This window comes from Hylaeus volcanicus, chromosome 2 (assembly GCF_026283585.1).
Source record: "Hylaeus volcanicus isolate JK05 chromosome 2, UHH_iyHylVolc1.0_haploid, whole genome shotgun sequence".
Classification (NCBI taxonomy): Eukaryota; Metazoa; Arthropoda; class Insecta; order Hymenoptera; family Colletidae; genus Hylaeus; species Hylaeus volcanicus.
In genome coordinates this window covers 32,722,468-32,746,752 of record NC_071977.1, presented here as the reverse complement: position 1 = coordinate 32,746,752, position 24,285 = coordinate 32,722,468, and the positions used below count along the sequence as shown (strand labels likewise).

Here is a 24,285-nt window from a genome sequence, read left to right as displayed (position 1 = left end):
TAACATTACGTTAAACTACGTATATATGTAAATAATTGGAAAATTTATGATTACTTGCTATGTAGGTTGGAATATTTTTCACCGCTAGGTAGCGATACCGTTCGTTGACACCTTTCTCACAACTGTAGTCAAATGAATGAATGCGAATTATTATAAAGTCCGGAAAATTTAGTCGGGCTGCTCGAATCGTTTATGGCACTTTATGGCACTCGTCACGGTATAGTTGAGTTGGCGATAATTGGTGATAGGGCAGTATATTGTCCGTAGCAGAGATGGGCAAAAAAACCCTAGACTTCGAATAAATCTGAAGTTTGCCGATATGTTTGTCTCGTTTCCTTCTTTGGAAAATTTTCAAAAGAGGAACGGAGATAGACATATCAGCAAACTTCAGATTCATTCGAAGCCTAGGGTTTTGCCCATCATTGGTCCGTAAGCAGTTGTACGTGTTTGTACGTGCATCGTGCATCTACGTGTGTTACAGTCCATGACGGTACTGGACGGTGACGGCAGGGTGACGGTACGTGACGTCTTAGCTCTGTACGTTATACGTTATACTTGCACGTTGTATCTGCATTGCGAATATATACATATAGCGACAAAAGAGTGAAAAATTGAGTTCGCAATATATAATACAGAGACTTGGAACCTTTGAAATCTGAAGTAATTAGAAGCGTTCGTTACAGCTGACACATTGACAGAGTGTGATTATTTGGCGCGTTGTAACCAGTTGTATATTGTAACGGGCAAAGGCAATAACTCACTAATCACTAGTCACTGTCACTAATTACTGATCAGCGATCAGGGAAGTTAACGTATCGCTAGTGAGTATAGTGCCCTTGGTTGGGCACAAGAAAATCGTGAAGATTGCGTATATTTCACGAGAAGATATGCCAGACAGTGGTGCTGTTTATCAACCCACGACGGTGGGTTACACGTACGATAGCGGAGGTGACGGTGCTGGAGGTGGCGGCGGGTTAAGAAGTGGTTTCTGGAGAATCATATCCAGGCATAAACTCAGTTCTAGAAAATGGTTCGAATGGGTATTAATTTCGGTCGCATTGTCGTTTTTCATTGCTGGCTTCACGACGATGCTGGTCGGTTTAGTATCGGATGACACATCACAGCAAAATAAAATAGAGGTAACTTTACAACTATTCGATAATCGTTACATGCAAGTATTTTCGCTATACGAATACGCTGTATCGTATATTTTAATTGTATCGAAACGCTTCATAGAAACTTGGAATAAATAGACCATCATAGTCTATCATTCACCTGAATTATCAAGTGTGCAGCTGACTTAATGTTCGAGTAATCTCAATAAATTTACAAGTTTAAACGTTTTTTTTCTTTGAACAAAATGTATAATCAATTTATAACTGTTTTACGAGTAGGATAACAAATCGTAGTTACGGTAACTCCAACATTTCTATTACTCGTTTCTTTTGTGTTTTTACTTGTAATAATTTAAAAATTTTATTAATTATATAAATATCTTTATTATTATCTAAGTATTTTTTGTTTATTTATGCGAATCTAAACTAGTAAACGATTGTAGATAAAGGTGAATGACCATCCAACAACATCCGCGACAACTATAGAAGAACACGTCGAAGACACGGCGAAAAGTTCCGTGGCATTAGGTGCTGGTATGATGTTTGTCGGCCTGTTGCTGGGCTTTATCTGGGCATGGCTTCGTTTCTTCCATCGCGGCAAATCTCCGAGAAGCGGAATGGTTGGAAGCAGCGGTCAGGTAGGCGAGATACTTTTAATAGAAATATATTTTGAGTTTGGTTTTATTTACCGGAAGCGATCCATACTCTGGTTCGTACGTTCGTTTCTTTATCTTATATACGCGTTGCTATGAGGAAAGATGTTGGGCGGTTTGAATCCATCGACTGACTTGCTGGTGGGTTCCACTTCGCAGTACGGGCCAGTACTCACGGAGTTGCCGAGTCAACTGAAGATGAAGCAGTCAAATTCCCATGATACTCCGGCGATACCGCTTTCCGATCAGGAAGAAGAGACGCGTACATTAATGCAAGATTCTACGATTCCTCCAACTGTCTCCATTGGCCCTAACGCTATCGTTAATCAGATTCCAGGTTGAGTACAAAGGCTAGCCGCATCGATGTGTAGTAAGAGCACACGATACAAACATTGTTTTACTTTTACGCGAACCAACCTGAATCGCAGTCTTTGCCATTTTGCCATTTACTTGATTTGCCTCTGAACCGACGTCTATCTTTGAACTTTCCTTGGCTACTTTAATCGATGTTACGTTTGTAAATTTATTTGTACTTTTCCTTTTATTCGAGCAGTTTTAAAATGTTAAACATTTTATTTCTATAGAATGTCGGCACAAGTACTAGTATAAGGTTTCGATTACGATACTTGTTGTACCTTAAATTTGGTGGTTGCTTTTATCTATGCATTCCTCCACTCCGTCCATTATCGTTGGTGATGTGTTAGATAAGCATTGGATCCAGATGTTTGAAATGTTTCAAGGAAATGGTTTGGAATACGATACGAATTATTTTTCCGAAAATTATTTTCACTATCGTTTAAGTACATAGCATGTTCGGTAGTAATACCAATGTCGATGTTCTTGGTATGGTTGTGAGTTGTATTAGTACATTATATTGGCCTTGAAAGAAGACCAATTACGAATGCATGTATAAACGAATAATATTTTATATTCTCTCCAAATTGAATATAACAGCAGCGTTGAGTGCGATCGACAATATTCGTAAAAAAATATTTGCTCATCTACACGTATATGGAGAAAAATGAGCTGTAACGCATGAGATGGTATTAGCAGAGTAAACACGGACGTGTATATATTAGAATAACATACGTAAATTACGATACAAGGTAATCCTATGTTTGCAAACAAATTGCAAGTTGGAATGGGTGCGATACGGAGCAGCAAAGGGAATGCACTGCACAATTTTTGTTGTATTACTTTATCTTTTTTATACTTATGTTAGTTATAATTAGTACACTTAACTGCATACTATTCAATTAGCATGTATGCCTAATAATATACAAGTACACCTTTTATAATATAAATATTTTATCTCTTTAATGGAATTTTGGACTCTGTTTTACTGATTTTTCATATAACTATTGAGACTGGATAATATTGTGTATATACGTATAAGGTAATCTACAGTCAAGATGTTCCGATTATCAGATACAAATCTAAATGAATTATTGAAATATTTTTAATTATAAGTAAAGCTTTTTATTTATCTATAGATATCATTTTTTTTCATATCAAAATTGCATTTATGGTAAAAGACCAATTTTTATCGTACATAAAAATATAATTATTTCCAAGTAAGGTCGTTTCATTTGAATAGTTTATAAGTTTATTTTAGTAGGTAAAATATAGCTTTTGTAAAATAATTAGAAGTTTTGAAAGCTTTATCTGGATTCAATGCTATCCTAGAATGAATATATTATATACATATAACGTTATTAGTTTCTCGATGATTTATGTGAAATCCGTGCTACATTAGTTTATTATTTATGCATTCGTTTATGTAAGTATTTTCGTTATATAAGAAAAATAAATAACTGAAAAGTAATATATAGACCTTTTTCATTCTGTAATCAAGTAAAAATTGAACGAGTATATTTCGTGTAAATTAATAATGTTATTTTTTTTGTTAAAGATTATTCATTTTATTAAGCTTTTTTAATTCTCTATCGCACGTAATGCGTAACGTATTATGTGTTGTTTGAGGAAACCATTGTGTTGATTTGTCAATTTTTACGAAGTAATGCACATGCGCGGATCGCATCAAGTTCGAATTTTAAATTGGTGCAATGAAAGCGTAAAAGGTTATGTTTATAAATCATGTCAGCAGCAGCAGCGGTTGAGTTTAGTCGAGTAGAGACGTAGTGACAGAGTGTGTTCGTTGACTCGTCAAAGACATATATCGCATTTGCATTTGTATGTTATACTATAGTTTTAAAATGAGTAAAAAATTAAAGTTAGATACTTTGAAATCATCGAGATGTTTACGATCTGGAGGTAAAGTCGACAGTACAGATCCAGGGAATATAACGTCAAGCTATTTTAACGATGAGAACGATTTACCGAAGAAAACAGAGAGGAAAAAGCGTACACCGATAAAAATAAAATACGAGCAATTAAAAACTGTGGAGGACGTAACGATTTCAAAAGCGAAAACTGAAAATGTGGAAGAAGAAATGAAAGCAGAAGGACACGATTGGATGCCACCAAACTGGAAAACTATTTTGGAAAATATTAAGGAAATGAGGAAACATAGAACAGCACCTGTCGACGAAATGGGCTGTCACAAATGCGCCGATCCGAAAGCATCCGCCAAAGTCTCTAGGTTTCAATCATTGATCGCATTGATGCTTAGTAGTCAGACCAAGGATCAAGTTACTCATGCGGCTATGCAAAGATTAAACAGTTACGGTTGTACTCCAGAAATAATAGCTAATACTCCCGACGAGACTCTTGGGACGCTTATATATCCAGTTGGATTTTGGAAGGTATACTTTGTATAGTATTAATAAATTTTGCGTTAAGACATTGGAATATTACATGTATCGGTTCGAATAACAATATTTTCCAGAGGAAAAAAGAATATATCAAGAAAACGTCGGTGATTTTAATAGAAAAATATGATAGCGACATTCCTAGAACGTTAAAGGAATTGTGCGAATTACCAGGAGTGGGACCAAAAATGGCTCACATTTGTATGCAAATAGCATGGGGCGAAGTTTCTGGTATCGGCGTCGATACGCATGTGCATCGTATCTCTAATAGACTGAAATGGGTAGAGAAGCCAACAAAGACCCCGGAAGAAACAAGAATCGCGTTAGAAAAGTGGCTTCCAAAGGATCTTTGGAAAGAGGTAAATCATCTACTAGTTGGGTTTGGCCAAGAAATTTGCTTACCACGTTTTCCTAAATGTTCCGAATGCTTAAATAAAACCATATGTCCATTTATCGTGAAAAATGGGGCGAAAAAGGAGACGTAATTTTCTAAAATTATTTATTACAAACTGTACTTTTATTTACAATAAATTTGAAACAAAATACAAAAAGACTCGGCCAATTACTTTTTTCTAAACTTTCCGCTACGTTTCCGAGCCTTCTGAACTCTTTTAAGCTTTCTCATACTTTCCTTTTTATTCTTTTGACGTTCCAACTTTTGTTTTTGTTGGAATGCTTTACTTTTCTTCACTTGTTGTAACGCAGCTTTTTTAATCGTTCGTTTAAAATCTTTTTCGTTATCGATCTGTTTACTTTTTTTAGTTTCTTCCGAAATTTCAATTGTTTTCCTTTTCTTTAACGTCATGCCCACAATTTGTTCATCTTCGGAATTCTTATCGCTTTCTTCTTCTTCTTCTTTATTTTCTACTTTACCGATACCTTTATTTTCTACTTTACCGATACCTTTATTTTCACCAATTAATACATTTTTATCAGCAAAATCGGCAACATTTAATTCTAAAACACTAACAGTGTGTCCCTCTGTTTCAAATTCTTGTTCGGACAATAATTGTTGAATTTCAGGAATGTCACGACTCGACAATAATTTCTTGTAACGTTCCCGTGCCTATGAAAATAACACGTTTCGTTACTTTAACAGCATCGAAAATAACGAGTATACTTACATTTTGTTTGATTCTTTTTCGTTCTTCTTTTAATTGTTGCTTCAGCTCCTCTTGAGCTTTCTTTTGTCGCTGTACTTTTCGTTTGTGAAATCCTGTCAAAAAGTCTCTATATCAAAAAGTGTAGCGAGTTCACGATGTTTGCAACCTTTATGATTCTATCGATTAACGTGAATTTAATTACCGTCTTTTCTTCTCATCGAATACGAGTGTAACCTTCTTTCTTTTTTTCGGTTTACCAGGTACTCTGTTTACATTAAGTAATTTCGGTTGCAACTTTACACGTAGTGCCATATCGGATAACCTCGAAACTTTGGTCAAGTATAGGTTATTGTTTTGGTTACGATCAGTTAGTACGTACGGCCACGTACGGCGTGAACAGCTAATAGCGTGGAGAGCGGTCGTGGTGTTTGGGAGCGAAAAATTGGTAGGCTGAGCGGTGGTGAGCTGCTGCAAGCGCTCGGAAAGCGGTTTGATAAGCGGTAGTGAGCGATAGGGAGCGGTATCGTTCTGGATGCAGCCAATCGAGACCTCGTTTCTTTCGGACAGGCGTTCCGATTGGTCGTGTTCTTCTAGACGACAAGATTAAATTATTCGTCGATGTACGTCGATGTGCTAACTGATCGCAAATCCGAATCGTGCTCGGTTAATTGCGACTGTTTCATGGAAAGAATCCCTGAATCTGGTAACATATAATATAGGAAATAGCATAGCGGTTTCTAGCGTTACGGAGCATGTGGGAGTATGGGGTATGGGGTATGATGTATGGGGTATGGGACATGTGCGCGAGGCTGAGGATCGAGATTGAGGAAAGCGAAAGCCAGAGCCAGAAGTGGCCAACTGGTGAGCATGAACTGAGCTGAGCAGCTGAGTTGAGCGTTGTGTGCCGTGGCCGGTGAGTCGGGTTGGGACTACTATAGTAGGTGGAAAGGTTGGTGGTTTAGAAGGAGAATGTATCGTGGGATCGGGTATAAGTGATTGGTTCCTTTGGCGAGGAGAAGATCCGTCGGTAGGCGGGCAGCTGTAGGGCGGGGACTCTATTGATTTAAATTTGGTTTGCCGGTGCGCGTGTCAATAGTCAACACACTGCCGTGAAGAGCGCGCGCTCAAGCACCTACTACGCTTACGCTTACACTGGTCGTGTTGTTCGTATCTAAAGGTTAGGCCCTTCTCTGTGCAGTCAATAGGATATGTCGACTAATACGAAAAACGGAACGATCGAGGATGCGGAGCATTTAATCGAACCCACAACTTTCCAGAGTGCCATACCGCAAAAAAGGTCAGTCTCGTACCGGCAATTTCTGGTTCGCGTTGGCTCTCAACGGAACCCGATACGACCGGACGAAATCGCGAATAATCTCACCGATACCGTGAACATTGTTCATTTTTTCCTAACCACGCCTCGGAACAACTACCAGCTGACTCATCGACAGATGCTACGAATTCAATTCACCGTTCACCCTTGGTATCGTTCGAGGAGGAAAAAGACAGAGATCGATCGATAATATCGTATTATTTTCTTTGGTTTACGCGATTACCAGTCGATGGGTTACGGGTACAGTTTGGTCGCACGACAAACGACTAAATCGTTGAAACGTTGGATTTTTCACGGCGTTTCCCGATATATCGGTTCGTACTTTTCCCACAAAAATCGATTCGTGCTTACCGGATTCTTGCTCGCTATCTACCGAGTTGTGCTCTTTCTACCGATTGGTTATTCGATTGGTCACGTGGTGTAAGAAATGCGCGCCGAACGTGTCGCGAATTTCGATTTCAAATATTTTTCAGTCTCTTTAATCGGCGATTAATGCTAATCGCCAATTAATCTTATCCCTTTTCAAATGTTTCTAGGCACGAATTGTTGAAGTGGAATGGCTGGGGATACAGGGATTCCGAATTTCGTGTCAACGAAAAGAACATTCTCGAGTTTACTGGCAACCGGTGAGTCTTTCGCAAAGGATAACTCGATCGGTATCGTACCGTGCCTAATCTTTAACTATTTTACGCAAACTAAACATAAATAGGTAGGTGTTGACGTGTATGTAGATAACGATATTAAATTCTAATTAGTAATTATAATACATACAGACAATACGGATCGTTATTAGATCGGTGAAAAAGGATTTTAGATTTGGACTATCGTGTTTGCGCATACGTTAACGCAACGCGAATAATTATAATGTCGCGATATACGATTTCCGAAGGCTTTACGGTTTACGTTTACGCAGTATCAGCTGTGCCTATATTCAAGTTTAATACCTCGAGTAGTATTTGCTTCGCGACTAAACCAGTAACGTTTGTTCGAAACTGCATACGATAAAATACACTTTGTCTGCGGAAACGCTTATTTAAAGGTTGACGTTACTTTGTATCGAAACGGTAGGTTTATTATCGGAATAAAAAAAGGCGGAATAGAAAAGAAGATTCAGTTGAACTCGAAACGATACGCGTATTCGCGTAACGGTATTCGATTCACTTCGAGTTAAATTAATAATAATTGCTTTACAGCTTTCGATTACGTTCCGTACATCGTAGAAGATTCAGTTGTTTGTGTTAGGGAAACGTTAGGGAAAGGCAGGGACGTTAAGTAGCCCAAGTGCATTAGGGACGTTAGGAAAGTAGTAAAGTAAACAAACGGATGGTCAAACAAGCGTCTGCGATGAATTCTTAGAAAGCTCGTACGTTGTTTTGTTTAGAATGTTGCATCCGAGTTCTTTATCAGCATTTCATTATCGCGTTCGCAACCGTTTCGCAGGAAACTTTTACAAACGAACACGGAGAAGCAAAACGCATTTTTATTGGACCTCTCGTTGTATGCAAAGATGTAGAAAATTGATATGTATACGATACAATATACGTATACACGCGGTGGTATAGCGAATATCGTGAAATACAATCGAGTAGCCTCGTTAAAAATCATTTTACAAAGCTTCCTGTTTCCTGTTAAACACGAACTCGATGGAAAACAATGCGATTTATAATATTTTAACGACGGAATGAATTTTTATTGGTATCAATTGACATTCCCATTGTTAAAAGTCTCTTCGAAATGGAAATTAGTATTTTCAATACACGGATCGTCTCGTTGAACTCTGACAATGAATTCGTCGTACGAACAAGTTTATTATTTATTTTTTTGTTGAAAACTCGTTGAAAAGAAAAAGCAACAGAAAAATGATAATTTTGTAAATGTCACTCGGTATACCCTCGATAATAGTAATTTATCGATAGAAAGAGAGTAATTAAGAAAATCATAAAAATATACATCACGAATCAATCATTGTGAAAGATTGCGATGCCTATACGATGGCAATAAATGGACGACAAATACGATGACGTTTGATTACGCGTGTACATATGTACGTAGGCTTGTAGTACGCCCGTATGCAACGCGATACGTGGTCTATGTTTCTACCGATATTATTGTATAATAATCGAATTGTCTGTAGAATGACGATTGACCCTTAGCTAACGAATTCTTGCTACTGATTCCAGCTGTAGGAATTATTTGTACAACAAGTAAAGAAAGAGGGGAACGAATAGAAATATTAGAGGTAAATAAAACGTAAGTCGACGAGACACGGATTTGCGATGGCGAATTTCACTCGAACGATAATAATCGCTGGTAAAAGGTATACCATCATAACGATGCCATACAGCATACACGATGACACCGTACGCCTTCGGGAATGAAGGATTTCGCAAGTTGTTCGTGTTGGTCATCCACGGTAAAAGGAGCGCTACTCGTGCATCTATGATTCGCAATCGTGTAAATATTACAGGCCTATTATTAATGTTATTTAGTAAGAGATGCGAAATAACACGATGTTACGATGTTGATACGTGTCTCACTATTCGATTATTCGTAACTCAAACTTACTGTTAGGCCGCAGCGAATCGATAGTTTAGCCGGTTTAGCGTAGCAAAATGCCGACCAAGATAAACCATCGAATACAAACACACCGAACTAATTACCGCGTTTAATCGTTGAAACGGACTTTAGTTTCGATCTCTTTTATAAGCATCCTAAACGACCGTGTTAACGTATCGTACAACCGATTGCACACCGCGTTAACTCGTAATTCGTAATTGATATTATAACAGGACGAATGAAATGCATTCGTGCGGAGAATTGGTATGCGTTAATAGATCCTTGCCACGTGTCGAGAAAAAAATAACCATAATGCGTCGATCGAGCTTTGGTCAGGCGTCGCGTCGCGTCGTTTTGTCTGGAACGTGTTTAGTGTTTACCCTCCACTCGAATGTCGTAAGTCGAAAAACGAGAAAGTCCATCTTTTTGCCGTTTGTCCCGTCAGCCTTGGTACACCGATCAAGTGTACTCGACTCCTGTCCGGTAAATGAATTCTAATGAGCGCGAACAAATACACGGGATGCACAGCCGAAAGTGTTAATCATTAAAACGAACTTGGAAATATTTCGCGAACGCTTTTCGATCATCTCTTCGATTCTACAGCCATCTCTGAAAGTTAAATATAGTATTTCGCGCGTCCGTTAGGGATTAAACGCGGCAACGTATTCGAGTCTCGTATCTCCATTTCTCATAAATGCACAAACACTCGGAGTACACGTATACGGTATATGATTGTATGATTTCAATAATTATTGAAACACAGGTAAACGAACGAACGGCACGGGACAGCCAAGTAGTCGAAGCGTATCCAATCGTCCACATGAAATATCGAACGAATAGTTGTCCATTATTATTATATTTAATTAATTTGTTAAAAATCCATCATTCATAGAGCGTGACGTATTTGAATTCGATTTACCTCTGATGGTACACCTTATATTTTTGATTGGTCGAGGAGTCGCCATTACGTAAGATAACCGCGGTATCTTCGGACTGGTCTTAATATTTTTTCTATTTACTCGAGCCTTAGCCTTAGCCTCGTGTCGTCGACGAATGATCGTCGTCGATGCACGTTCCTAAACATTCCTATGTATACCGACTCGAAACCAGAACCAACGCGCGACATTATTTCATTCATCCTATTCATCGATCGTTTCTAATCCCCTAATTTTGAATCCTGTGTCGAAAGTGAAATGGCTATTATTAAGAAACTCGTAAGAATCTTTGTCTAGGTAATCTCGATGATAAGATATACCGATGAAACACGCGTAACTCGCTACTACACGTAAACCGTTTGAGAACCGTTTGAATCGGTTCGAAGGTTGTAGACTTATTGGAAACAGGATTTGTACGATACGCTTTAGTTTATCAAAGTTATCGCGCTAGGTGTACTATCGGTAGATACGAGTTTCGAATAAAATCAAATAAATAAATATTTTCCAGTTGAAGCAATAAAAATGTTCCGTGCTTTTTTATATGACGATTGTATAACGTATAAGAACAGAGGGTTTATTATTAGCGATCGAGTAAAAGTTTCCTCGCGTTTGCTTATCACCTAGCTAGACGCTAAACATTCCCGCGAAAGAGGAAGAAAATAGCCGGCACCGTTTCTTATCGGTCGCGACGATTAACGTGCAACGTACGCTTCAACGTTTTGACGGCAACGATGAACGAAATGTTCGCAGGTACCCGATCGGGAACAAAGAACTTCCGTATTTCACCAAATGGGTTCAAGACGTGGTTGGCGTTGATATGACCAAGAAAAGTCCATGTCAATCTATGCCAACAAAGTTTCCAGAACCGGTTATATCGTCGGAACACATGGAAGCGATTCAGGAGTTAAACATCGAGTACTCCACAAAAGGCATCGATCGATTCTTTAGAGCGCACGGGCACACGGTGCGAGAAATTTTTATTTTAAAACATGGCATGTTCAAGAGAATACCCGACATCGTCCTCTGGCCAAGTGAGTTCGACGAACGTGTCGATCCAATTCTATCTCTAATTATTTTTCTTTTATTTTAACGGTGTTTAAGTTTCAACCATTTCAATTCCGAGGCAATTAGGATCGACTCGAACAAGTTTTCCGTTTGTAAGTAGTTTCGGTTCGTTTGATCGGTGACAGTAAAACGGCTCTAAAATTTTAAGCGTATCGCGAGTAGTGCGAAACAAGTTATTTTTTCAAACTACTCGCGTACTCTCCGATTCGGGATTCTTTTAGCTGTACAGTGTTGCTATCGATTTATCGAAGATACTTAGCGAGTGGGGACGTACGAGTTCGCGAGCCTTGACTTGGATGTACACTGTAATTTCAGAAAGGTGTATCTCGTGTAAAGAACGAGCCTCGAACAAACTACGATACACGATTAACGAACGAGAAACGAGTAATAAACAACGACAACTACGACTACTTTTTATCCTGACTCCGTTGTCGTTTCGAATACATCGTTTGTATGTATAATTTTCATGGATTTTCTACGTATCTGAAACGTGCAAATTACATTTTTATTCTTACGGATAAAAGCGTTTCGATATTTTGCGTAGTTGTAAAAGTTAAACGTAGCGTGCATTACGGGTACAAAGACGTATTTAAGTATAGTCGCGGTTCTCCCGTATCATTCGTTTATGTAATGAACGCTGCAGATGGTACAAGTTGGTACTTTTACTCGTTAACGAATTGCTTAACGCGCGTCGCACCTTGTTCGAATATTTAAACAAAGGGGGAAATCGTATACATGTACAGGTATACGTTTAGTTTCATTTGAAAAATTATTCTTCCAAATAGATATGCCGTTAAAATAAAAATTTTATTGTACAATCTCGTAATGGATTCTCTACTAATATTTATCCAATGTGTATTTGCAGAGAGTCACGAGGACGTCGTAAAAATAATTAAATTATGCGCTCGGTATGGATCGGTCTGTATTCCGTTTGGAGGTGGAACCAGCGTCAGCTGTGCATGCTCTTGTCCGGCGAACGAGCGACGAACGATAATCTTACTGGACACTAGCCAAATGAATAGAATATTATGGATAGATAGGGAAAATTTAATCGCCTGCTGTGAGTCTGGTATCATCGGTCAGGATCTTGAAAAACAACTGCGCCTTCAAGGTCTAACTTCCGGTCACGAACCGGATTCTTACGAATTTTCTAGGTACGCGATATATCCCATTAAGAAAAAGAAACAAAAGTAGAGCATGTATCTGGTTAACGCGTTAAACGTAAAAATGTGGTTATTTGTTGAAAGAACAGCTTAGGTGGATGGGTCGCGACGAGGGCGAGCGGTATGAAGAAGAATCGATACGGGAACATCGAGGATCTAGTCGTTCGAGTGAGAATGGTCACTGGCAGAACGGACGATCCCGAAATAACGCTGGAAAGGGGTATCTTGGTACCCCGTGCCTCGTGTGGACCCGATTTCGATCATGTGATCCTCGGTAGCGAGGGAACTTTGGGCGTCGTGACGGAAGTAGTGTTGAAAATTAGGCCGATACCAAAAGTAGTTAAATACGGTAGCATAGTTTTTCCGAATTTTCAAACCGGTGTAATGGCGATGCGTCAGGTAAGCGTCCGTTATCGTTTAATTTCATCTGGACGTCCGCGGAGATGGGCAAATCGGTCACACGGGCTATATCGTTCGTTCCACCCTCTAACTCCTTCGTTTATTACATTTATTTCTTTGTAAACACCGAATGGAATTTTGCTCATCTCTGGACGTCTAGCCACTTGCATCTAAAAAACAATGTATGACTTGTGATACTTGCGGGTAGGTGGCAATGGAACGATGTCAACCGGCGAGCATACGCCTGATGGACAACGAGCAGTTTCAGTTTGGTCAGGTTCTGAGACCCGAGACTGGCTGGGGTGGTTTGATTCTTCAAGGATTCAAGCAAGCCTATATCACGATGATAAAAGGTTTCAAGTGGGACCAATTGTGCGTTGCTACGCTCTTGTTCGAAGGCAACACGTCGGCCGATGTAGCGGCGCAGGAACAAAAGATTTATAACATCGCGAAACAATTCAACGGTGTGCCAGCTGGAGAAACAAACGGCGAACGGGGATACGTACTAACGTTCGTAATAGCGTACATTCGAGATCTCGGTCTCGAGTACTATGTTTTGGCCGAATCTTTTGAAACCTCGGTTTCCTGGAAACGTGCTCTGCCGTTATGTAGAAACGTGAAATCGCGTGTGGCCAGAGAGTGTTTCGCGCGCGGTATCAAAAAATACTTTATCTCTTGTCGTGTTACGCAAACCTACGACGCCGGTTGTTGTATATACTTTTACATGGCGTTCAACTATTATAACCTCTCGGACCCCGTCGAGACGTACGAAACGATCGAGCACGTCGCACGCGAGGAGATTCTCGCCATTGGCGGTTCCTTGTCCCACCATCACGGCGTGGGCAAACTACGTTCCTGTTTTTACGAGGACGCTGTCGGCCAACAGGGAGTGTCCCTCTACCGAGCTGCCAAATTACATCTGGATCCACATAATATATTCGCAGCTGGAAACCTGGATCCAAAATGCATATCGAAACTGTGAATCGAACGCAAACGAAACATTGTGATAGTCGGACTCTGGTCACACTGGGGATATACATATATCATTCAACTCGGGAGGGTTATGGTTCTTATTAAGAGAATTTTCGATATACGATCGAGACGATCGGTAATGCAGTTTACTGAAAGGTCTGGACGATATAGAGATGGTGTGCGTTAAAGAAACAGACTAGTATAATATATAAATAAATATGCACCACGGTGTCAGTTGGTACAAATACGGAATTGTATTTGCATCGACATTTTTATAAGTTATTATAAATAAACAAGACTCGCTTACTTATAGTACTTAATCAATGTTATCTGCAGCTTATTTATCCGAACATCTTTTTTTTTCTTTTTTCTTTTTTCTTTTTTCTTTTTTTTCGGTAGGTGATTCACATATCGTATCTTCTTGTCTTTATTTTCTAATAAAAGAATATTCGTTATTTTCAGTTTTCGGTTTTCAGTCTATGGATGAGAACGAAACGCGGGGATATATCGACTTTTCTGTTGACCGGTGTTTGCTTTACGTACGTTTGCACGACGACATAACCAGTTTTTAAATACGCGTCGACTTTGCTGAATCGATACGCGGTTCGGTAAGCCTGATTCGCTAAAATGAAAAGCTCATTGGGTATCAGCCTTCAGTTTCGATAAAAATGAATCGAAATCGTATTCGTCGTCGTACTGTTGTTGTTCCCACAACTCGGGAAGGATATCCAAGACGGAACGACTAACACCTGGGAGAAGAGCCATTTTTGATCCAGCGTCTCCTTGACCGTCAGCCGTCTTTCCTCTGCCGCTGTCCAAAGAAAATAAATCCAACAACTGCAACAAATCGCCAACGTTAGTTTATCTATCAACAAGATAACAGATGCTCGCTCGACTAAGAGGACCAAGTAAGAAGGTGGAGAAACGATAAGAAAGTAACCAAGAAGGCAACTATAACGCAAAAGAGCAGGATTGTTTGTTACCTGATCGGTAGCCATCGTCTCCAATGAAGCGTTTTCCGTCGAAATCACAGTGTTTGCCGTTAAAAGTTTAAACTTTTGAAGTCCCATAATTTTCTCCTCTACCGTAGATCTAGTGATAAGCCTGTACACGTTGACAACCTTTTTCTGTCCGATACGATGCGCTCGATCCATCGCTTGAAGATCTTTCATAGGATTCCAATCGTGTTCCACGAATATGACGGTATCTGCGCCGGTTAGATTCAAGCCAAGTCCACCGACTTGAGTCGTCAGTAAGAGTACATCTATCGAGGGATCGGCATTGAAGCGGGCAACCACGGAATGCCTTTGCGTTGCTGGTACGCTTCCGTCGAGACGAAGATACGTAACAGTCGGCAGATGTGTGCGCAGTAAATCCTTTTCTACTATGTCCAGCATCGCTTTCAACTGGCAAAAGATTAAAGCTCGATGCTGGCTCACCAATTGTTGCTGTTGCGGCGGTTGATTATCCGGCGTACCGCCGGCAGACACGGAATTACGGTTTTGTTGCTGTTGCGGTTGTCCGATACCGCAGTCTAATAGCAACTGTTTCAACGCGGGTAATTTAGCGCCGTGCTCTATGTCGGCCAAACTACTCTTCTGTTGCTTCAACGAATTGCACACCTACAACATTTGGAAATGAGAGAAACGAGCAAAACTACGTTTTAAACTAGATAAATCTGAACGATACGAACCGATTGATAGAGTGGATGCCGTGGATTTAGCACTAATTTCGGATGATTGCAAACGTTACGTAGGTATCGCAACGCTTCGAACACATGCCCACCTTGAGGATCCTTGACGGATGCGGTACACGTCGCGTTATAAAACATACTAGCAGAATGTCGGGTACGGAAATCTTCGTATAATGTACGTTGCAGCGTGGATAGATCGCAATAATAGTCTTGTGTAATTTTCGGTGGTAAGTCTTGGAGAACGTCTTCCTTGTTTCTTCGAAGTAAAAATGGTAGAACCTGGCCAGAATGAATTACAGATAAGAAAAAGAAAAATAGTTGGTTAAAGCGGTCGTACGAGTATCGGATGAGAATTAGACAAAAATATGAAACAACGAAGCAAAGAGTATAAGAAATAACGACCTGTCTATGCAGTGCTTCCATAGCCAAAGCACCCGCTTCTTGTTCTTTTGGTCCAGCTTTAGGTTCTCTACAGGCTAGAATTGGACGCGAGTATTTCGCCGCAAATTGTTTCTCGGTGCCCAGGAAACCCGGCATCAGGAAATCGAACAAGGACCACAGTTCGAGTACGTCGTTTTGCACTGGCGTTCCCGACAGTATGAGCCTGTGATTGGCGTGTAATCGTTTCGTCGCCTTTGCACTTTTCGTCTTTCCATTTTTTATCACATGACCTTCGTCAAGCACACAATAATTCCACTGACGTGTTTCAAAGTAATCGATATCCTTACGCACTATGTCGTAGCTCGCAACGATCAATCTATGGGAAGTAACTTTTGGCCGTAGTTTTTCACGTTCGGGCGGTGTTCCGGCGAATTGCAACACCGAAAGATGTTTCGTTTCGAAGAATTTCTCTGCTTCGTACACCCAATGCCCGGTCAAAGTCGGCGGACACACTACCAGACTCGGCGGGGCGTGTGGATTACGATGATGATCCAGCGCTAATATACAAAGCGTCTGTAGCGTTTTTCCAAGACCCATGTCGTCGCATAGTACGCCGTGAAGTCGATAACGATTTAAGAAATTCAGCCAGTTCAAGCCTTGCCGTTGATAAGAACGCAACTCTGCGGCAACAGGGATCGGTAGTTCGGTATCTGGAATACTGCGTGGATTTAAAAGTTGTTCCAAGAACCGTCGTTCCTGAGCTTTCTTCTCCCTGGATTGGAACATATTAAATGGATCGTATTAGTACGAGTCCGAACAGAATTTGAACAAATTAAAAAGTTAACTAAAGCCACTGTGTGTGTGTGTTAACTAAAACGTTGATTAAACTTACACCAAATCTGGTGGGTCGGTAATCGCTCCAGGATCGAGGGGTAGAAGTTGTACGAGTGTCGCAAACGTTGCGCTACAAGCTAGTCTTACGCATTGATTTTGGTCGCTCATACGGCCAAGTAAAGGAACCATGAAAAGCACAGCGTATGGAACTATATTGACACCTAAATTTTCGACAAGGCATGTCAATGCCTCGGCTGCACCTTGCCTTACAGATTCTACCTCGCTCGGTGCCGTTACCGTCGTCGAATACACTTTTTCTCCGCCAGTTGCTTCTAAAAGCGGTATTACGCTGTTCATAATATGTATAATTACCTGCAAACAAGATTAACCGACTAGAGATAAAAACAACTAGATGCAGACAACTCGACAGAGTTTAGTCCAACTGTTACGTTACCTTCTCCGTATCTAACGTAGCCAATACGGAAATACATCGCGATGCCATATGTCTAACAGCTTTGTACGGATGAGCCAGTAATTTACACAAACACGTAAGACATCCTAAAACAGGAGGCAGTAAAGCTTTGTCTAGACTCGGAGCCAAAATTTCCAACACTTGTAAACCAAAAATTAACTGATTCACTTCTTCTTGAGTATTTTCACGGCCGGTGATCTTTTTATCTTCTCGTAATAGATTCGGTAGTATTAGTTCCCAGAGATGCGGTAAACGAATAGGCAATTGATTTCCGAAATGAGTAGCTGTAAAAAGTGTGCAAACCTTATATACATATGTATATTTATTACGTTGCGTTAGGATAGTCGTTAAAGCAAACCTATAGCGGTAAGCGCCAAAGTAGCTCCGCGTCGACGCGTTCTGGCGGCTTTCGCCTCGGGTTCTTCGCAAGCGAGCAGCTCTTCCAAAGGAATTTCAGTCGTGGGTGGCCGGCCTGGTCCCCTTCCTCCGCCGAGACCACTCGTCGCCCCCCGATTGTAAGCTACTCTTTCAGCGTGTTTCTGTCTATTGCTTAAAGTAAGAATTCCATCGGAAAGATCCGCATCCGTCTCGATATTTATGCGAGGCGTGAATTCGATATCCGAGCACAGGAATGTACATAAATTGGTCGATATCTGTGGTAAATAAAATGAAATTCGATCAAATGCACCGACACTTTCCATGCGTACTATTCATGCGTACCTTTGCATTAGGGGAAGGTTTTCTATCTAGACAAAGGTCGACTAGGTACGACAAATGTTTTGCAGCTAATCTCTGTAGCTCCTCGTTTTCCTCGCGTTTAATAGCTTCCATTAGAGGTTTTACTAAAGGATTAAGCGGTTGCGGGGACGGAGGAAGGCAATGCAACATCGTCGCGGCACCGGCAAGCGCAGCCATTGACATAACGTTGTGGGAAAGCTGTTGCGCTGCTGTGTCAGCAGCGCCCACTTCCAACGCTTTTCGCCTTTCCTCCAAACTTTCTATCAACTTTGGCTTTAATTTAATCGTACTCGGACCGCAGCTAATGTTTCCTCCACTCGGTCCTCCGGAACCTGTCGCATTGCCCATGCCGCTAAGCTCTGAAATTGGTTTCCCGGCAAGGCTTGCAATTTGATCGAGCGTCATTACCCCCGTTGCATCTGTTTCGATAGGAACAGGTAATTTATAATGTTTGAGAGTGGCAATGTAATCACGGCTGTCGTGTATTAGTCGAGTGAAAGATGCGGCAATCTCGTCATAGTATACACATTCGTTTAAACACCCCAAGAGTTTGTCCCTTTTAAGCAAACACATAATTATTATGTTATACTAAATCATCGGTAAGGAAGGACCCATTCCACGTAAAATCGGGTTCTTCTTAAAGTAATATCTCGAATTTCCTTTTCGAATTAGAAACGTAATATTAGCGTAAATATCTCTATTCGTTGATAGATATATAATACATTCGAGTTTTAGCAAAATCTGAAACATTACTTGAAAAAGTATCCAATATCGCGCGGAATGCGTACGAGATAGAAAGATTTATCGATATACCTGAGAATGTCCGGTATCGTAGGCGGTTTTGTATCGTTCACAGTCGCCCAGTGAGACATCGTCAAACCTGCGACGGTGCGCTGCAATGCCGAGCGCGAGTTAAGATGTGCCAGTAATACTTTAGCGTAACAAAGTGCAGGACTAGGTATATCCGGTGTATAAGTAACACCTGGCGCTGGTTGGACTACGTAATGCGATAGCAATCCAAGCATACGCGCGGCTCTACAACGAGCTTGGACCACGTTTGATTTCCTTATATTCTGAGCTACAGTCTCGATCCCACCGATATAAACTTTCAGTTCGGATATCGATTTTGTGTTTCCGCTTGCAGCGTTGTTTCCTCCGTTGTTACCGGTATCCGATTGCCCGTCGCAGCTACCGATAATCTGATTACTCTTAGTTCCTTTATTAGGCGAACTTATAGTCATTAATAAGTTTGGATTAAATGGCACGTGTTCTGGTTGCATGGCAAGGCAGAGCCACGTGCTGACCAGAGGACACGCCGCGTGCAATAATAGTTCGAGATCGCTCTGTACGACTAGATTCTCCCAAACGCGTTCGGCTATGTCTTGTATGGCAGTTACGTGCTCGATAAGTACACGTTGAAATACATGACGAAGAGCTTCCTGTAATACGAGTCCACCTCCTTCACCCCATCGTTCTTTTCGATCTTCGGTGCGAGCACCGTCATCTCCGGTTAACGTTTGTAACGTTTGCAACGTTGCTTTACGGACACTCGAACTAGAATGACTAAGAAATGGCCATAATCGTGGCAAAACCTACGATAACAATTTAATTTTGTTCACACTCACAGATCAGACATACATTAGAACGAATCGTTTTCTTTATACGACAATCGTTACCTGTGACAATGGCTGAGGTGTAAGACAAGCACGAGCCGTAGGTAGCGAAAGTATAGCAGCCAGTAGCCCCATAAAACTGTTGCATGCCGCTGCGAGATCGTCTTGTTCGCGTAAAAGTTCCCAGAGGCGAATTACAACAGCTTCCAACTCGGATGGTTCCAATAATCGTGGGAGAGCAGATGCCACTGGTATCAGCGCGCTGGCCGCAGAAGCGCCTACATCGTCAACAGGATCGGAAAGACCTTTCATGATGGCCGGAAAGACCCTTGGTAATATATCGTCTAGTAAATCGTCTCGTACGGCGAGTAAATATTTAAGCGCAAGTAATGCACCATGCCTCGCTTCCCATTCATCGTGTTCTAAAAGTTTCAGCATAACCGAAAGTATTCCCACGACACCCTTATTTTTTTCATCGTTATCTTTTTCATTTGGCACTAGTAACAAAAGAGAACCTAGCGCTTGAGCACACGTTTCTCGAACGGGTGCGACAACTTGATCGGAAACAAAGTCCCCGAATCGATCTAATCCTAACACACATAATAAACGTAGAGCGGCATCTATGATCCATTGATAATGAGCTTCTTCCATTTCATCCGCAGTCTGATCTCTCGATTTACCTGCGCCTGTATTAAATGGTCAGTAAAAGCCAAGTTTTACTATATTATTTTATCGTTACGTTAACGTCGACAATTGAAATACCTACCTTTCCCATGGAGTTTAATAAGTTCTCGTAAAGCAGTCGCAGCTCCATGCCTTACTTCCCACTTTTGACTAAACAAGTCTTGACAAAGATTTTCGGCAAACGATTCTAGAGGCCAATCTATCACAGAATCTGGCCAGCAACCGGTACTGTCTGGTACTCCATTTGTTGATTCAGTTTGCGTATTACAATTAAGATTCATCTCCGATGAAATCACTTCTTCTAATTTTATTTTTTTATTTAACGATTCGCCTGTGCTATTAACGGGTGATTGAGCATTTGAATTATTATGATAGTCATCGTTGCTGCGATGGTCATCTGGTTCTCGCGAGCGTTGTTTCGAAACTGACTGACGTGCCTATATTCAAGAAATATTAATACATATATATTTCCAACAATACGATACATTAATACTTTCCATTCGTAATGTTTCAATCAGGGAAACATACTATAATATATATATATATATAATACCTTGCGTCTAGCTCTGTTCATTTCACGTCTGCTAAGTCCACCGGGTTGTTTTAACGTTTCACCCACGGACATTTTCATCTGTGTATTCGTGGTAGGTGATAATACTGCCGGTGTAAGATCCTCGGTGGTAAACAAATCCGACGTATCGACGCCCATTAATCTTGGATGAAGACCCAACTTGGCAGCAATAACTTTTTCGTCTTGATTAGGCGTTTGTTCTCCGTCGGCAGCAATTAAATCGTACTCGCTGCCTTCCGATCCAGTCAGATGCGAACTACGCGCCAAGACTTTTTCCATATCAAAGTCCTCCAAATTTAATCTATTATTTGGTACATGTTTTTTTGTTTCTCCGTCTTCTATTAACCAACAAGAATCGAAAATCAGCATTCGAACACGACAAACTATCTATTATTAAATGATGTAAAAACCTGGCCGATACCTGTACATATTTCTTTTTTAAAATATTGTGGATCCCAAGCAGGAACTTGAGCGAGTATAGCTTGCACAGCCTGTGCAGCCGAAACTCTTGTATCCCATTGCGGAGACTTCAAAAGAGTAGAAACTCTTGCTAACAAATGATGTAAATCGTGAGGATGTAACCTCTGCGCTTCTCCCAATTGTTGCGCTGCGGCTCGTTTAGTTACCGCATTTGTTCCTGTCTCCAATAGTATAAACAATCTATCCAACCTATGAAAGACCATTATTTATGTTGCGTGGAATCATATAATTAAATTAATCTCCTTTACATAGGGCATTATACAATGCGTGATATCATACCTTGATGTCATATTTACGAACAATATCGATCGACAAACAGCTATGAAAACCTGAAATCAAAATAAAAGTATCAACGTTTAACAAAATAAATATTATTAAACGTACTTTGGTTGTATGCTTATGTACGATAAAAGTACAGTAGGAAGTGCACTTAATGCTCCAGCTGTGTAAAATAAAATGGAGTAGAGAAATCGCTAAAAGTGTTTATACGTTATTTGTCGTGTGCCGATGAAAGGAAATTATTATCCGGTAGAAAAAGAACGATTGTCAACTCCAAGAACGGAAGTCTGTTGGAGTTTAGTTGATAAGGTGGTGACAATAGATGACATCTGCGAGGACGCGTTTTTTAATCGGTTTAAAAGATCGTGGACACAGGGGTAACGCGAGATTCGGGCATGACACAGTTTGTTTTAATTAAGAAAATTGAACGCAACGCGATGTCTGCTGGGATGCTACGAAAGAATCCAATATGTGGACGTATAAATAAATAGCGATCGACAAACACCTAAACATACCTGATTTTAAAATACAATTAATCCAACCGTTATTCTTCAGCTAACCCGCATAGCCGTTTCCCACTGTATTGATTCCTCGAAAATCACATTACGCTGCGTATTTTGAAAAAGTCGACAGATAGACAGACTATTTGTCAAATTTTTCGGAGAGAAACGCATGTTACAACCATCAAATTTATACTGACAGCCATATTGCAGGGGAACCTGACTTTTGTCCCCCAATTTTGCTCTCATTGGCGGATCAGGCACATCTTATCGATCGATCGACCAATCAACGTTTTCTTCGTGCAATAGTACGCATACTTGGTGCACAGTGCACACCCTGCACACTGCACACGATGGATTTATGCTGTGTACACATACCTTGCCGGATGCATTGGTTATGCTTATTCTACAATCAATTTGCATTCCATAATCTTTTATTGGATTTATCCTTTTAATTACGATTTTTCACAAATGTTTACGTATTCGTTTTAATTAACTGACCAGCTAAATTTGTCGACATTTCTATAGTGCTGTATTTTAGAATAAATTTACGTGTCATTTATACTGTGATATAACATATATCAGCGTGTGATGATTCGTTTACTATACTCTGCTTTAAAATAAGCGATACATAACTTTTTAGTAGTAGTTTTGTTTATTTCACACTGGATTCACTATTACTTGGCTATATGTTACTCGAAAGTTCTTAATCTAATTAATTTCATATAATACATGGTTACATGTTTAAAGAATCTTTATTTCACTTTACAAGCGTTCAAAATTTTTAACTTTTTTTAGTTAACTAATATATATCGTAGTAATATTCTATTTTTAACGAACACGTGCTCGATAACGAAGCCAAACTTTAGTGGTACTTGTAATTCCTGTGACCCCCTGAAAACCAAAACATGATATTTGTTTAAAATAATATATATTTATACAACTGTATTATGATATATTTAAAGTTTATTTTAAAATTTTTACTTACTGATACGATAGTAATTCAAATAATAGAAAAACATAGATCCTCCAACTGCAATTTGAGCAAGCGGAGCTATACCAGTTTTTCTAGGCAGTACATACTTGTGCTGCCAACGCCAAAAAGCTGTAAATTAACAATAATTCTATTTTAAATTACGTTCCGCTAATAACGTAATAGAAATATTTTTCTCGTCATTTTTTATATTAACGCATCTTAAGCAGAAACGATCTAAACTCTTTTCGCCGGTATAACGAATTAGAGGGAATTAATTATAGGTTTTCATCTATGTCAAGACTAGAGATGAATGACAAGTTTCAAAGGTATCTTACGCGGATATGAAGAGAAATATTTCACTTTTGTAATAACGTTAACAAGAAAAAGGCTTTGGAATAGAACGATCGTTATGCAATTTTTTGGCCACGATATAATGGCAACTGCGATAAAATATGTACCTCGGGATAATAATCCCATAAGTTCACGGGGTCCCTTCTCGCGTCGTCCAATCCATGCAGGCACTTCTTTAAGTTTCAAGTCGCTGAAAGGGGTGTCAGCTGTAAATATACGATATTTGATAATTAATTAATTTTCAATCGGAAGTTTAGACGGAAAATTAGTCGATAAAACTCACGTTTTCCGTAATATCGAGCAGGATCGTAAGGACCATGTGTTGCTGGATCGTATCCTGCGGGATAATCGCCAAATCTAATGTTTGACATGACGAAGACGATAGAGAAAAAGAATTAAAGAGGATAATTGATCGAATCTCAGGTGGCACGTCTCAACGAACGATCCACAGATGACCGCAGATTACGTTCGGTTCGGATGTGTGGTGTACAACTGTTTGGAGGAAAAAGTCCCTAGTGCACTGTTACTGTTACTGTTAGAATGTTACTGTTACTGTTACGATGTTACGATGTTACTGTTACTGTTATGATGTTATTGTTACTGTTACGATGTTACGGTGTTACCGTTACTGTTAGAATGTTACTGTTA

The 24,285-nt window shown here is 40.1% G+C and overlaps 6 protein-coding genes across 11 annotated transcripts; 3 read left to right on the top strand and 3 right to left on the bottom strand.

Moving 5' to 3' along the window:
• Positions 1-477: 477 nt before the first annotated feature.
• Positions 478-3,593, top strand: LOC128872493 (uncharacterized). 2 transcript variants are annotated; one of them, XM_054115241.1, is made up of 3 exons: positions 478-1,139; positions 1,559-1,753; positions 1,928-3,593. In XM_054115241.1, the coding sequence occupies exons 1-3, from the start codon at positions 888-890 to the stop codon at positions 2,108-2,110; spliced, it is 630 nt and encodes a 209-aa protein (XP_053971216.1). In that variant the 5' UTR covers positions 478-887; the 3' UTR covers positions 2,111-3,593. The 2 variants fall into 2 exon arrangements, with proteins under 2 accessions (XP_053971216.1, XP_053971215.1); XM_054115240.1 differs by having other exon boundaries at positions 479-1,139; positions 1,874-3,593.
• Positions 3,594-3,720: 127 nt separating this feature from the next.
• Positions 3,721-5,024, top strand: LOC128872490 (endonuclease III-like protein 1). The gene is made up of 2 exons (XM_054115235.1): positions 3,721-4,533; positions 4,617-5,024. Exons 1-2 carry the CDS (start codon positions 3,964-3,966, stop codon positions 5,022-5,024), a joined length of 978 nt encoding a protein of 325 aa, XP_053971210.1. The 5' UTR covers positions 3,721-3,963.
• Positions 5,025-5,101: 77 nt separating this feature from the next.
• LOC128872492 (nucleolar protein 12) lies at positions 5,102-6,258 on the bottom strand. 2 transcript variants are annotated; one of them, XM_054115237.1, is made up of 3 exons: positions 5,845-6,258; positions 5,664-5,769; positions 5,102-5,605 (listed from the first exon to the last, which is right to left on the bottom strand). In XM_054115237.1, exons 1-3 carry the CDS (start codon positions 5,952-5,954, stop codon positions 5,102-5,104), a joined length of 720 nt encoding a protein of 239 aa, XP_053971212.1. In that variant the 5' UTR covers positions 5,955-6,258. The 2 variants fall into 2 exon arrangements, with proteins under 2 accessions (XP_053971212.1, XP_053971214.1); XM_054115239.1 differs by having other exon boundaries at positions 5,664-5,755; positions 5,845-5,996.
• A 180-nt stretch (positions 6,259-6,438) lies between these two features.
• LOC128872484 (alkyldihydroxyacetonephosphate synthase) lies at positions 6,439-14,380 on the top strand. 3 transcript variants are annotated; one of them, XM_054115220.1, is made up of 7 exons: positions 6,538-6,555; positions 6,841-6,939; positions 7,512-7,601; positions 11,217-11,497; positions 12,397-12,685; positions 12,784-13,093; positions 13,302-14,380. In XM_054115220.1, exons 2-7 carry the CDS (start codon positions 6,851-6,853, stop codon positions 14,073-14,075), a joined length of 1,833 nt encoding a protein of 610 aa, XP_053971195.1. In that variant the 5' UTR covers positions 6,538-6,555; positions 6,841-6,850; the 3' UTR covers positions 14,076-14,380. The 3 variants fall into 3 exon arrangements, with proteins under 3 accessions (XP_053971196.1, XP_053971195.1, XP_053971193.1); XM_054115221.1 differs by lacking the exon at positions 6,841-6,939 and having other exon boundaries at positions 6,439-6,555; XM_054115218.1 differs by lacking the exon at positions 6,538-6,555 and having other exon boundaries at positions 6,577-6,939.
• LOC128872483 (TATA-binding protein-associated factor 172) lies at positions 14,295-22,505 on the bottom strand. Of its 2 annotated transcripts, XM_054115217.1 has the most exons (15): positions 22,326-22,505; positions 21,811-21,860; positions 21,473-21,720; positions 21,034-21,389; positions 20,563-20,917; positions 19,860-20,482; positions 18,997-19,775; positions 18,166-18,739; positions 17,804-18,098; positions 17,428-17,729; positions 17,032-17,345; positions 16,161-16,911; positions 15,759-16,037; positions 15,049-15,687; positions 14,295-14,902 (listed from the first exon to the last, which is right to left on the bottom strand). In XM_054115217.1, the coding sequence occupies exons 2-15, from the start codon at positions 21,819-21,821 to the stop codon at positions 14,702-14,704; spliced, it is 5,727 nt and encodes a 1,908-aa protein (XP_053971192.1). In that variant the 5' UTR covers positions 21,822-21,860; positions 22,326-22,505; the 3' UTR covers positions 14,295-14,701. The 2 variants fall into 2 exon arrangements, with proteins under 2 accessions (XP_053971192.1, XP_053971191.1); XM_054115216.1 differs by lacking the exons at positions 21,811-21,860; positions 22,326-22,505 and having other exon boundaries at positions 21,473-21,734.
• A 541-nt stretch (positions 22,506-23,046) lies between these two features.
• LOC128872495 (putative ATP synthase subunit f, mitochondrial) lies at positions 23,047-24,166 on the bottom strand. Its single transcript, XM_054115244.1, has 4 exons — positions 23,921-24,166; positions 23,745-23,843; positions 23,299-23,415; positions 23,047-23,204 (listed from the first exon to the last, which is right to left on the bottom strand). Exons 1-4 carry the CDS (start codon positions 24,006-24,008, stop codon positions 23,176-23,178), a joined length of 333 nt encoding a protein of 110 aa, XP_053971219.1. The 5' UTR covers positions 24,009-24,166; the 3' UTR covers positions 23,047-23,175.
• Between the last annotated feature and the right edge of the window lie 119 nt (positions 24,167-24,285).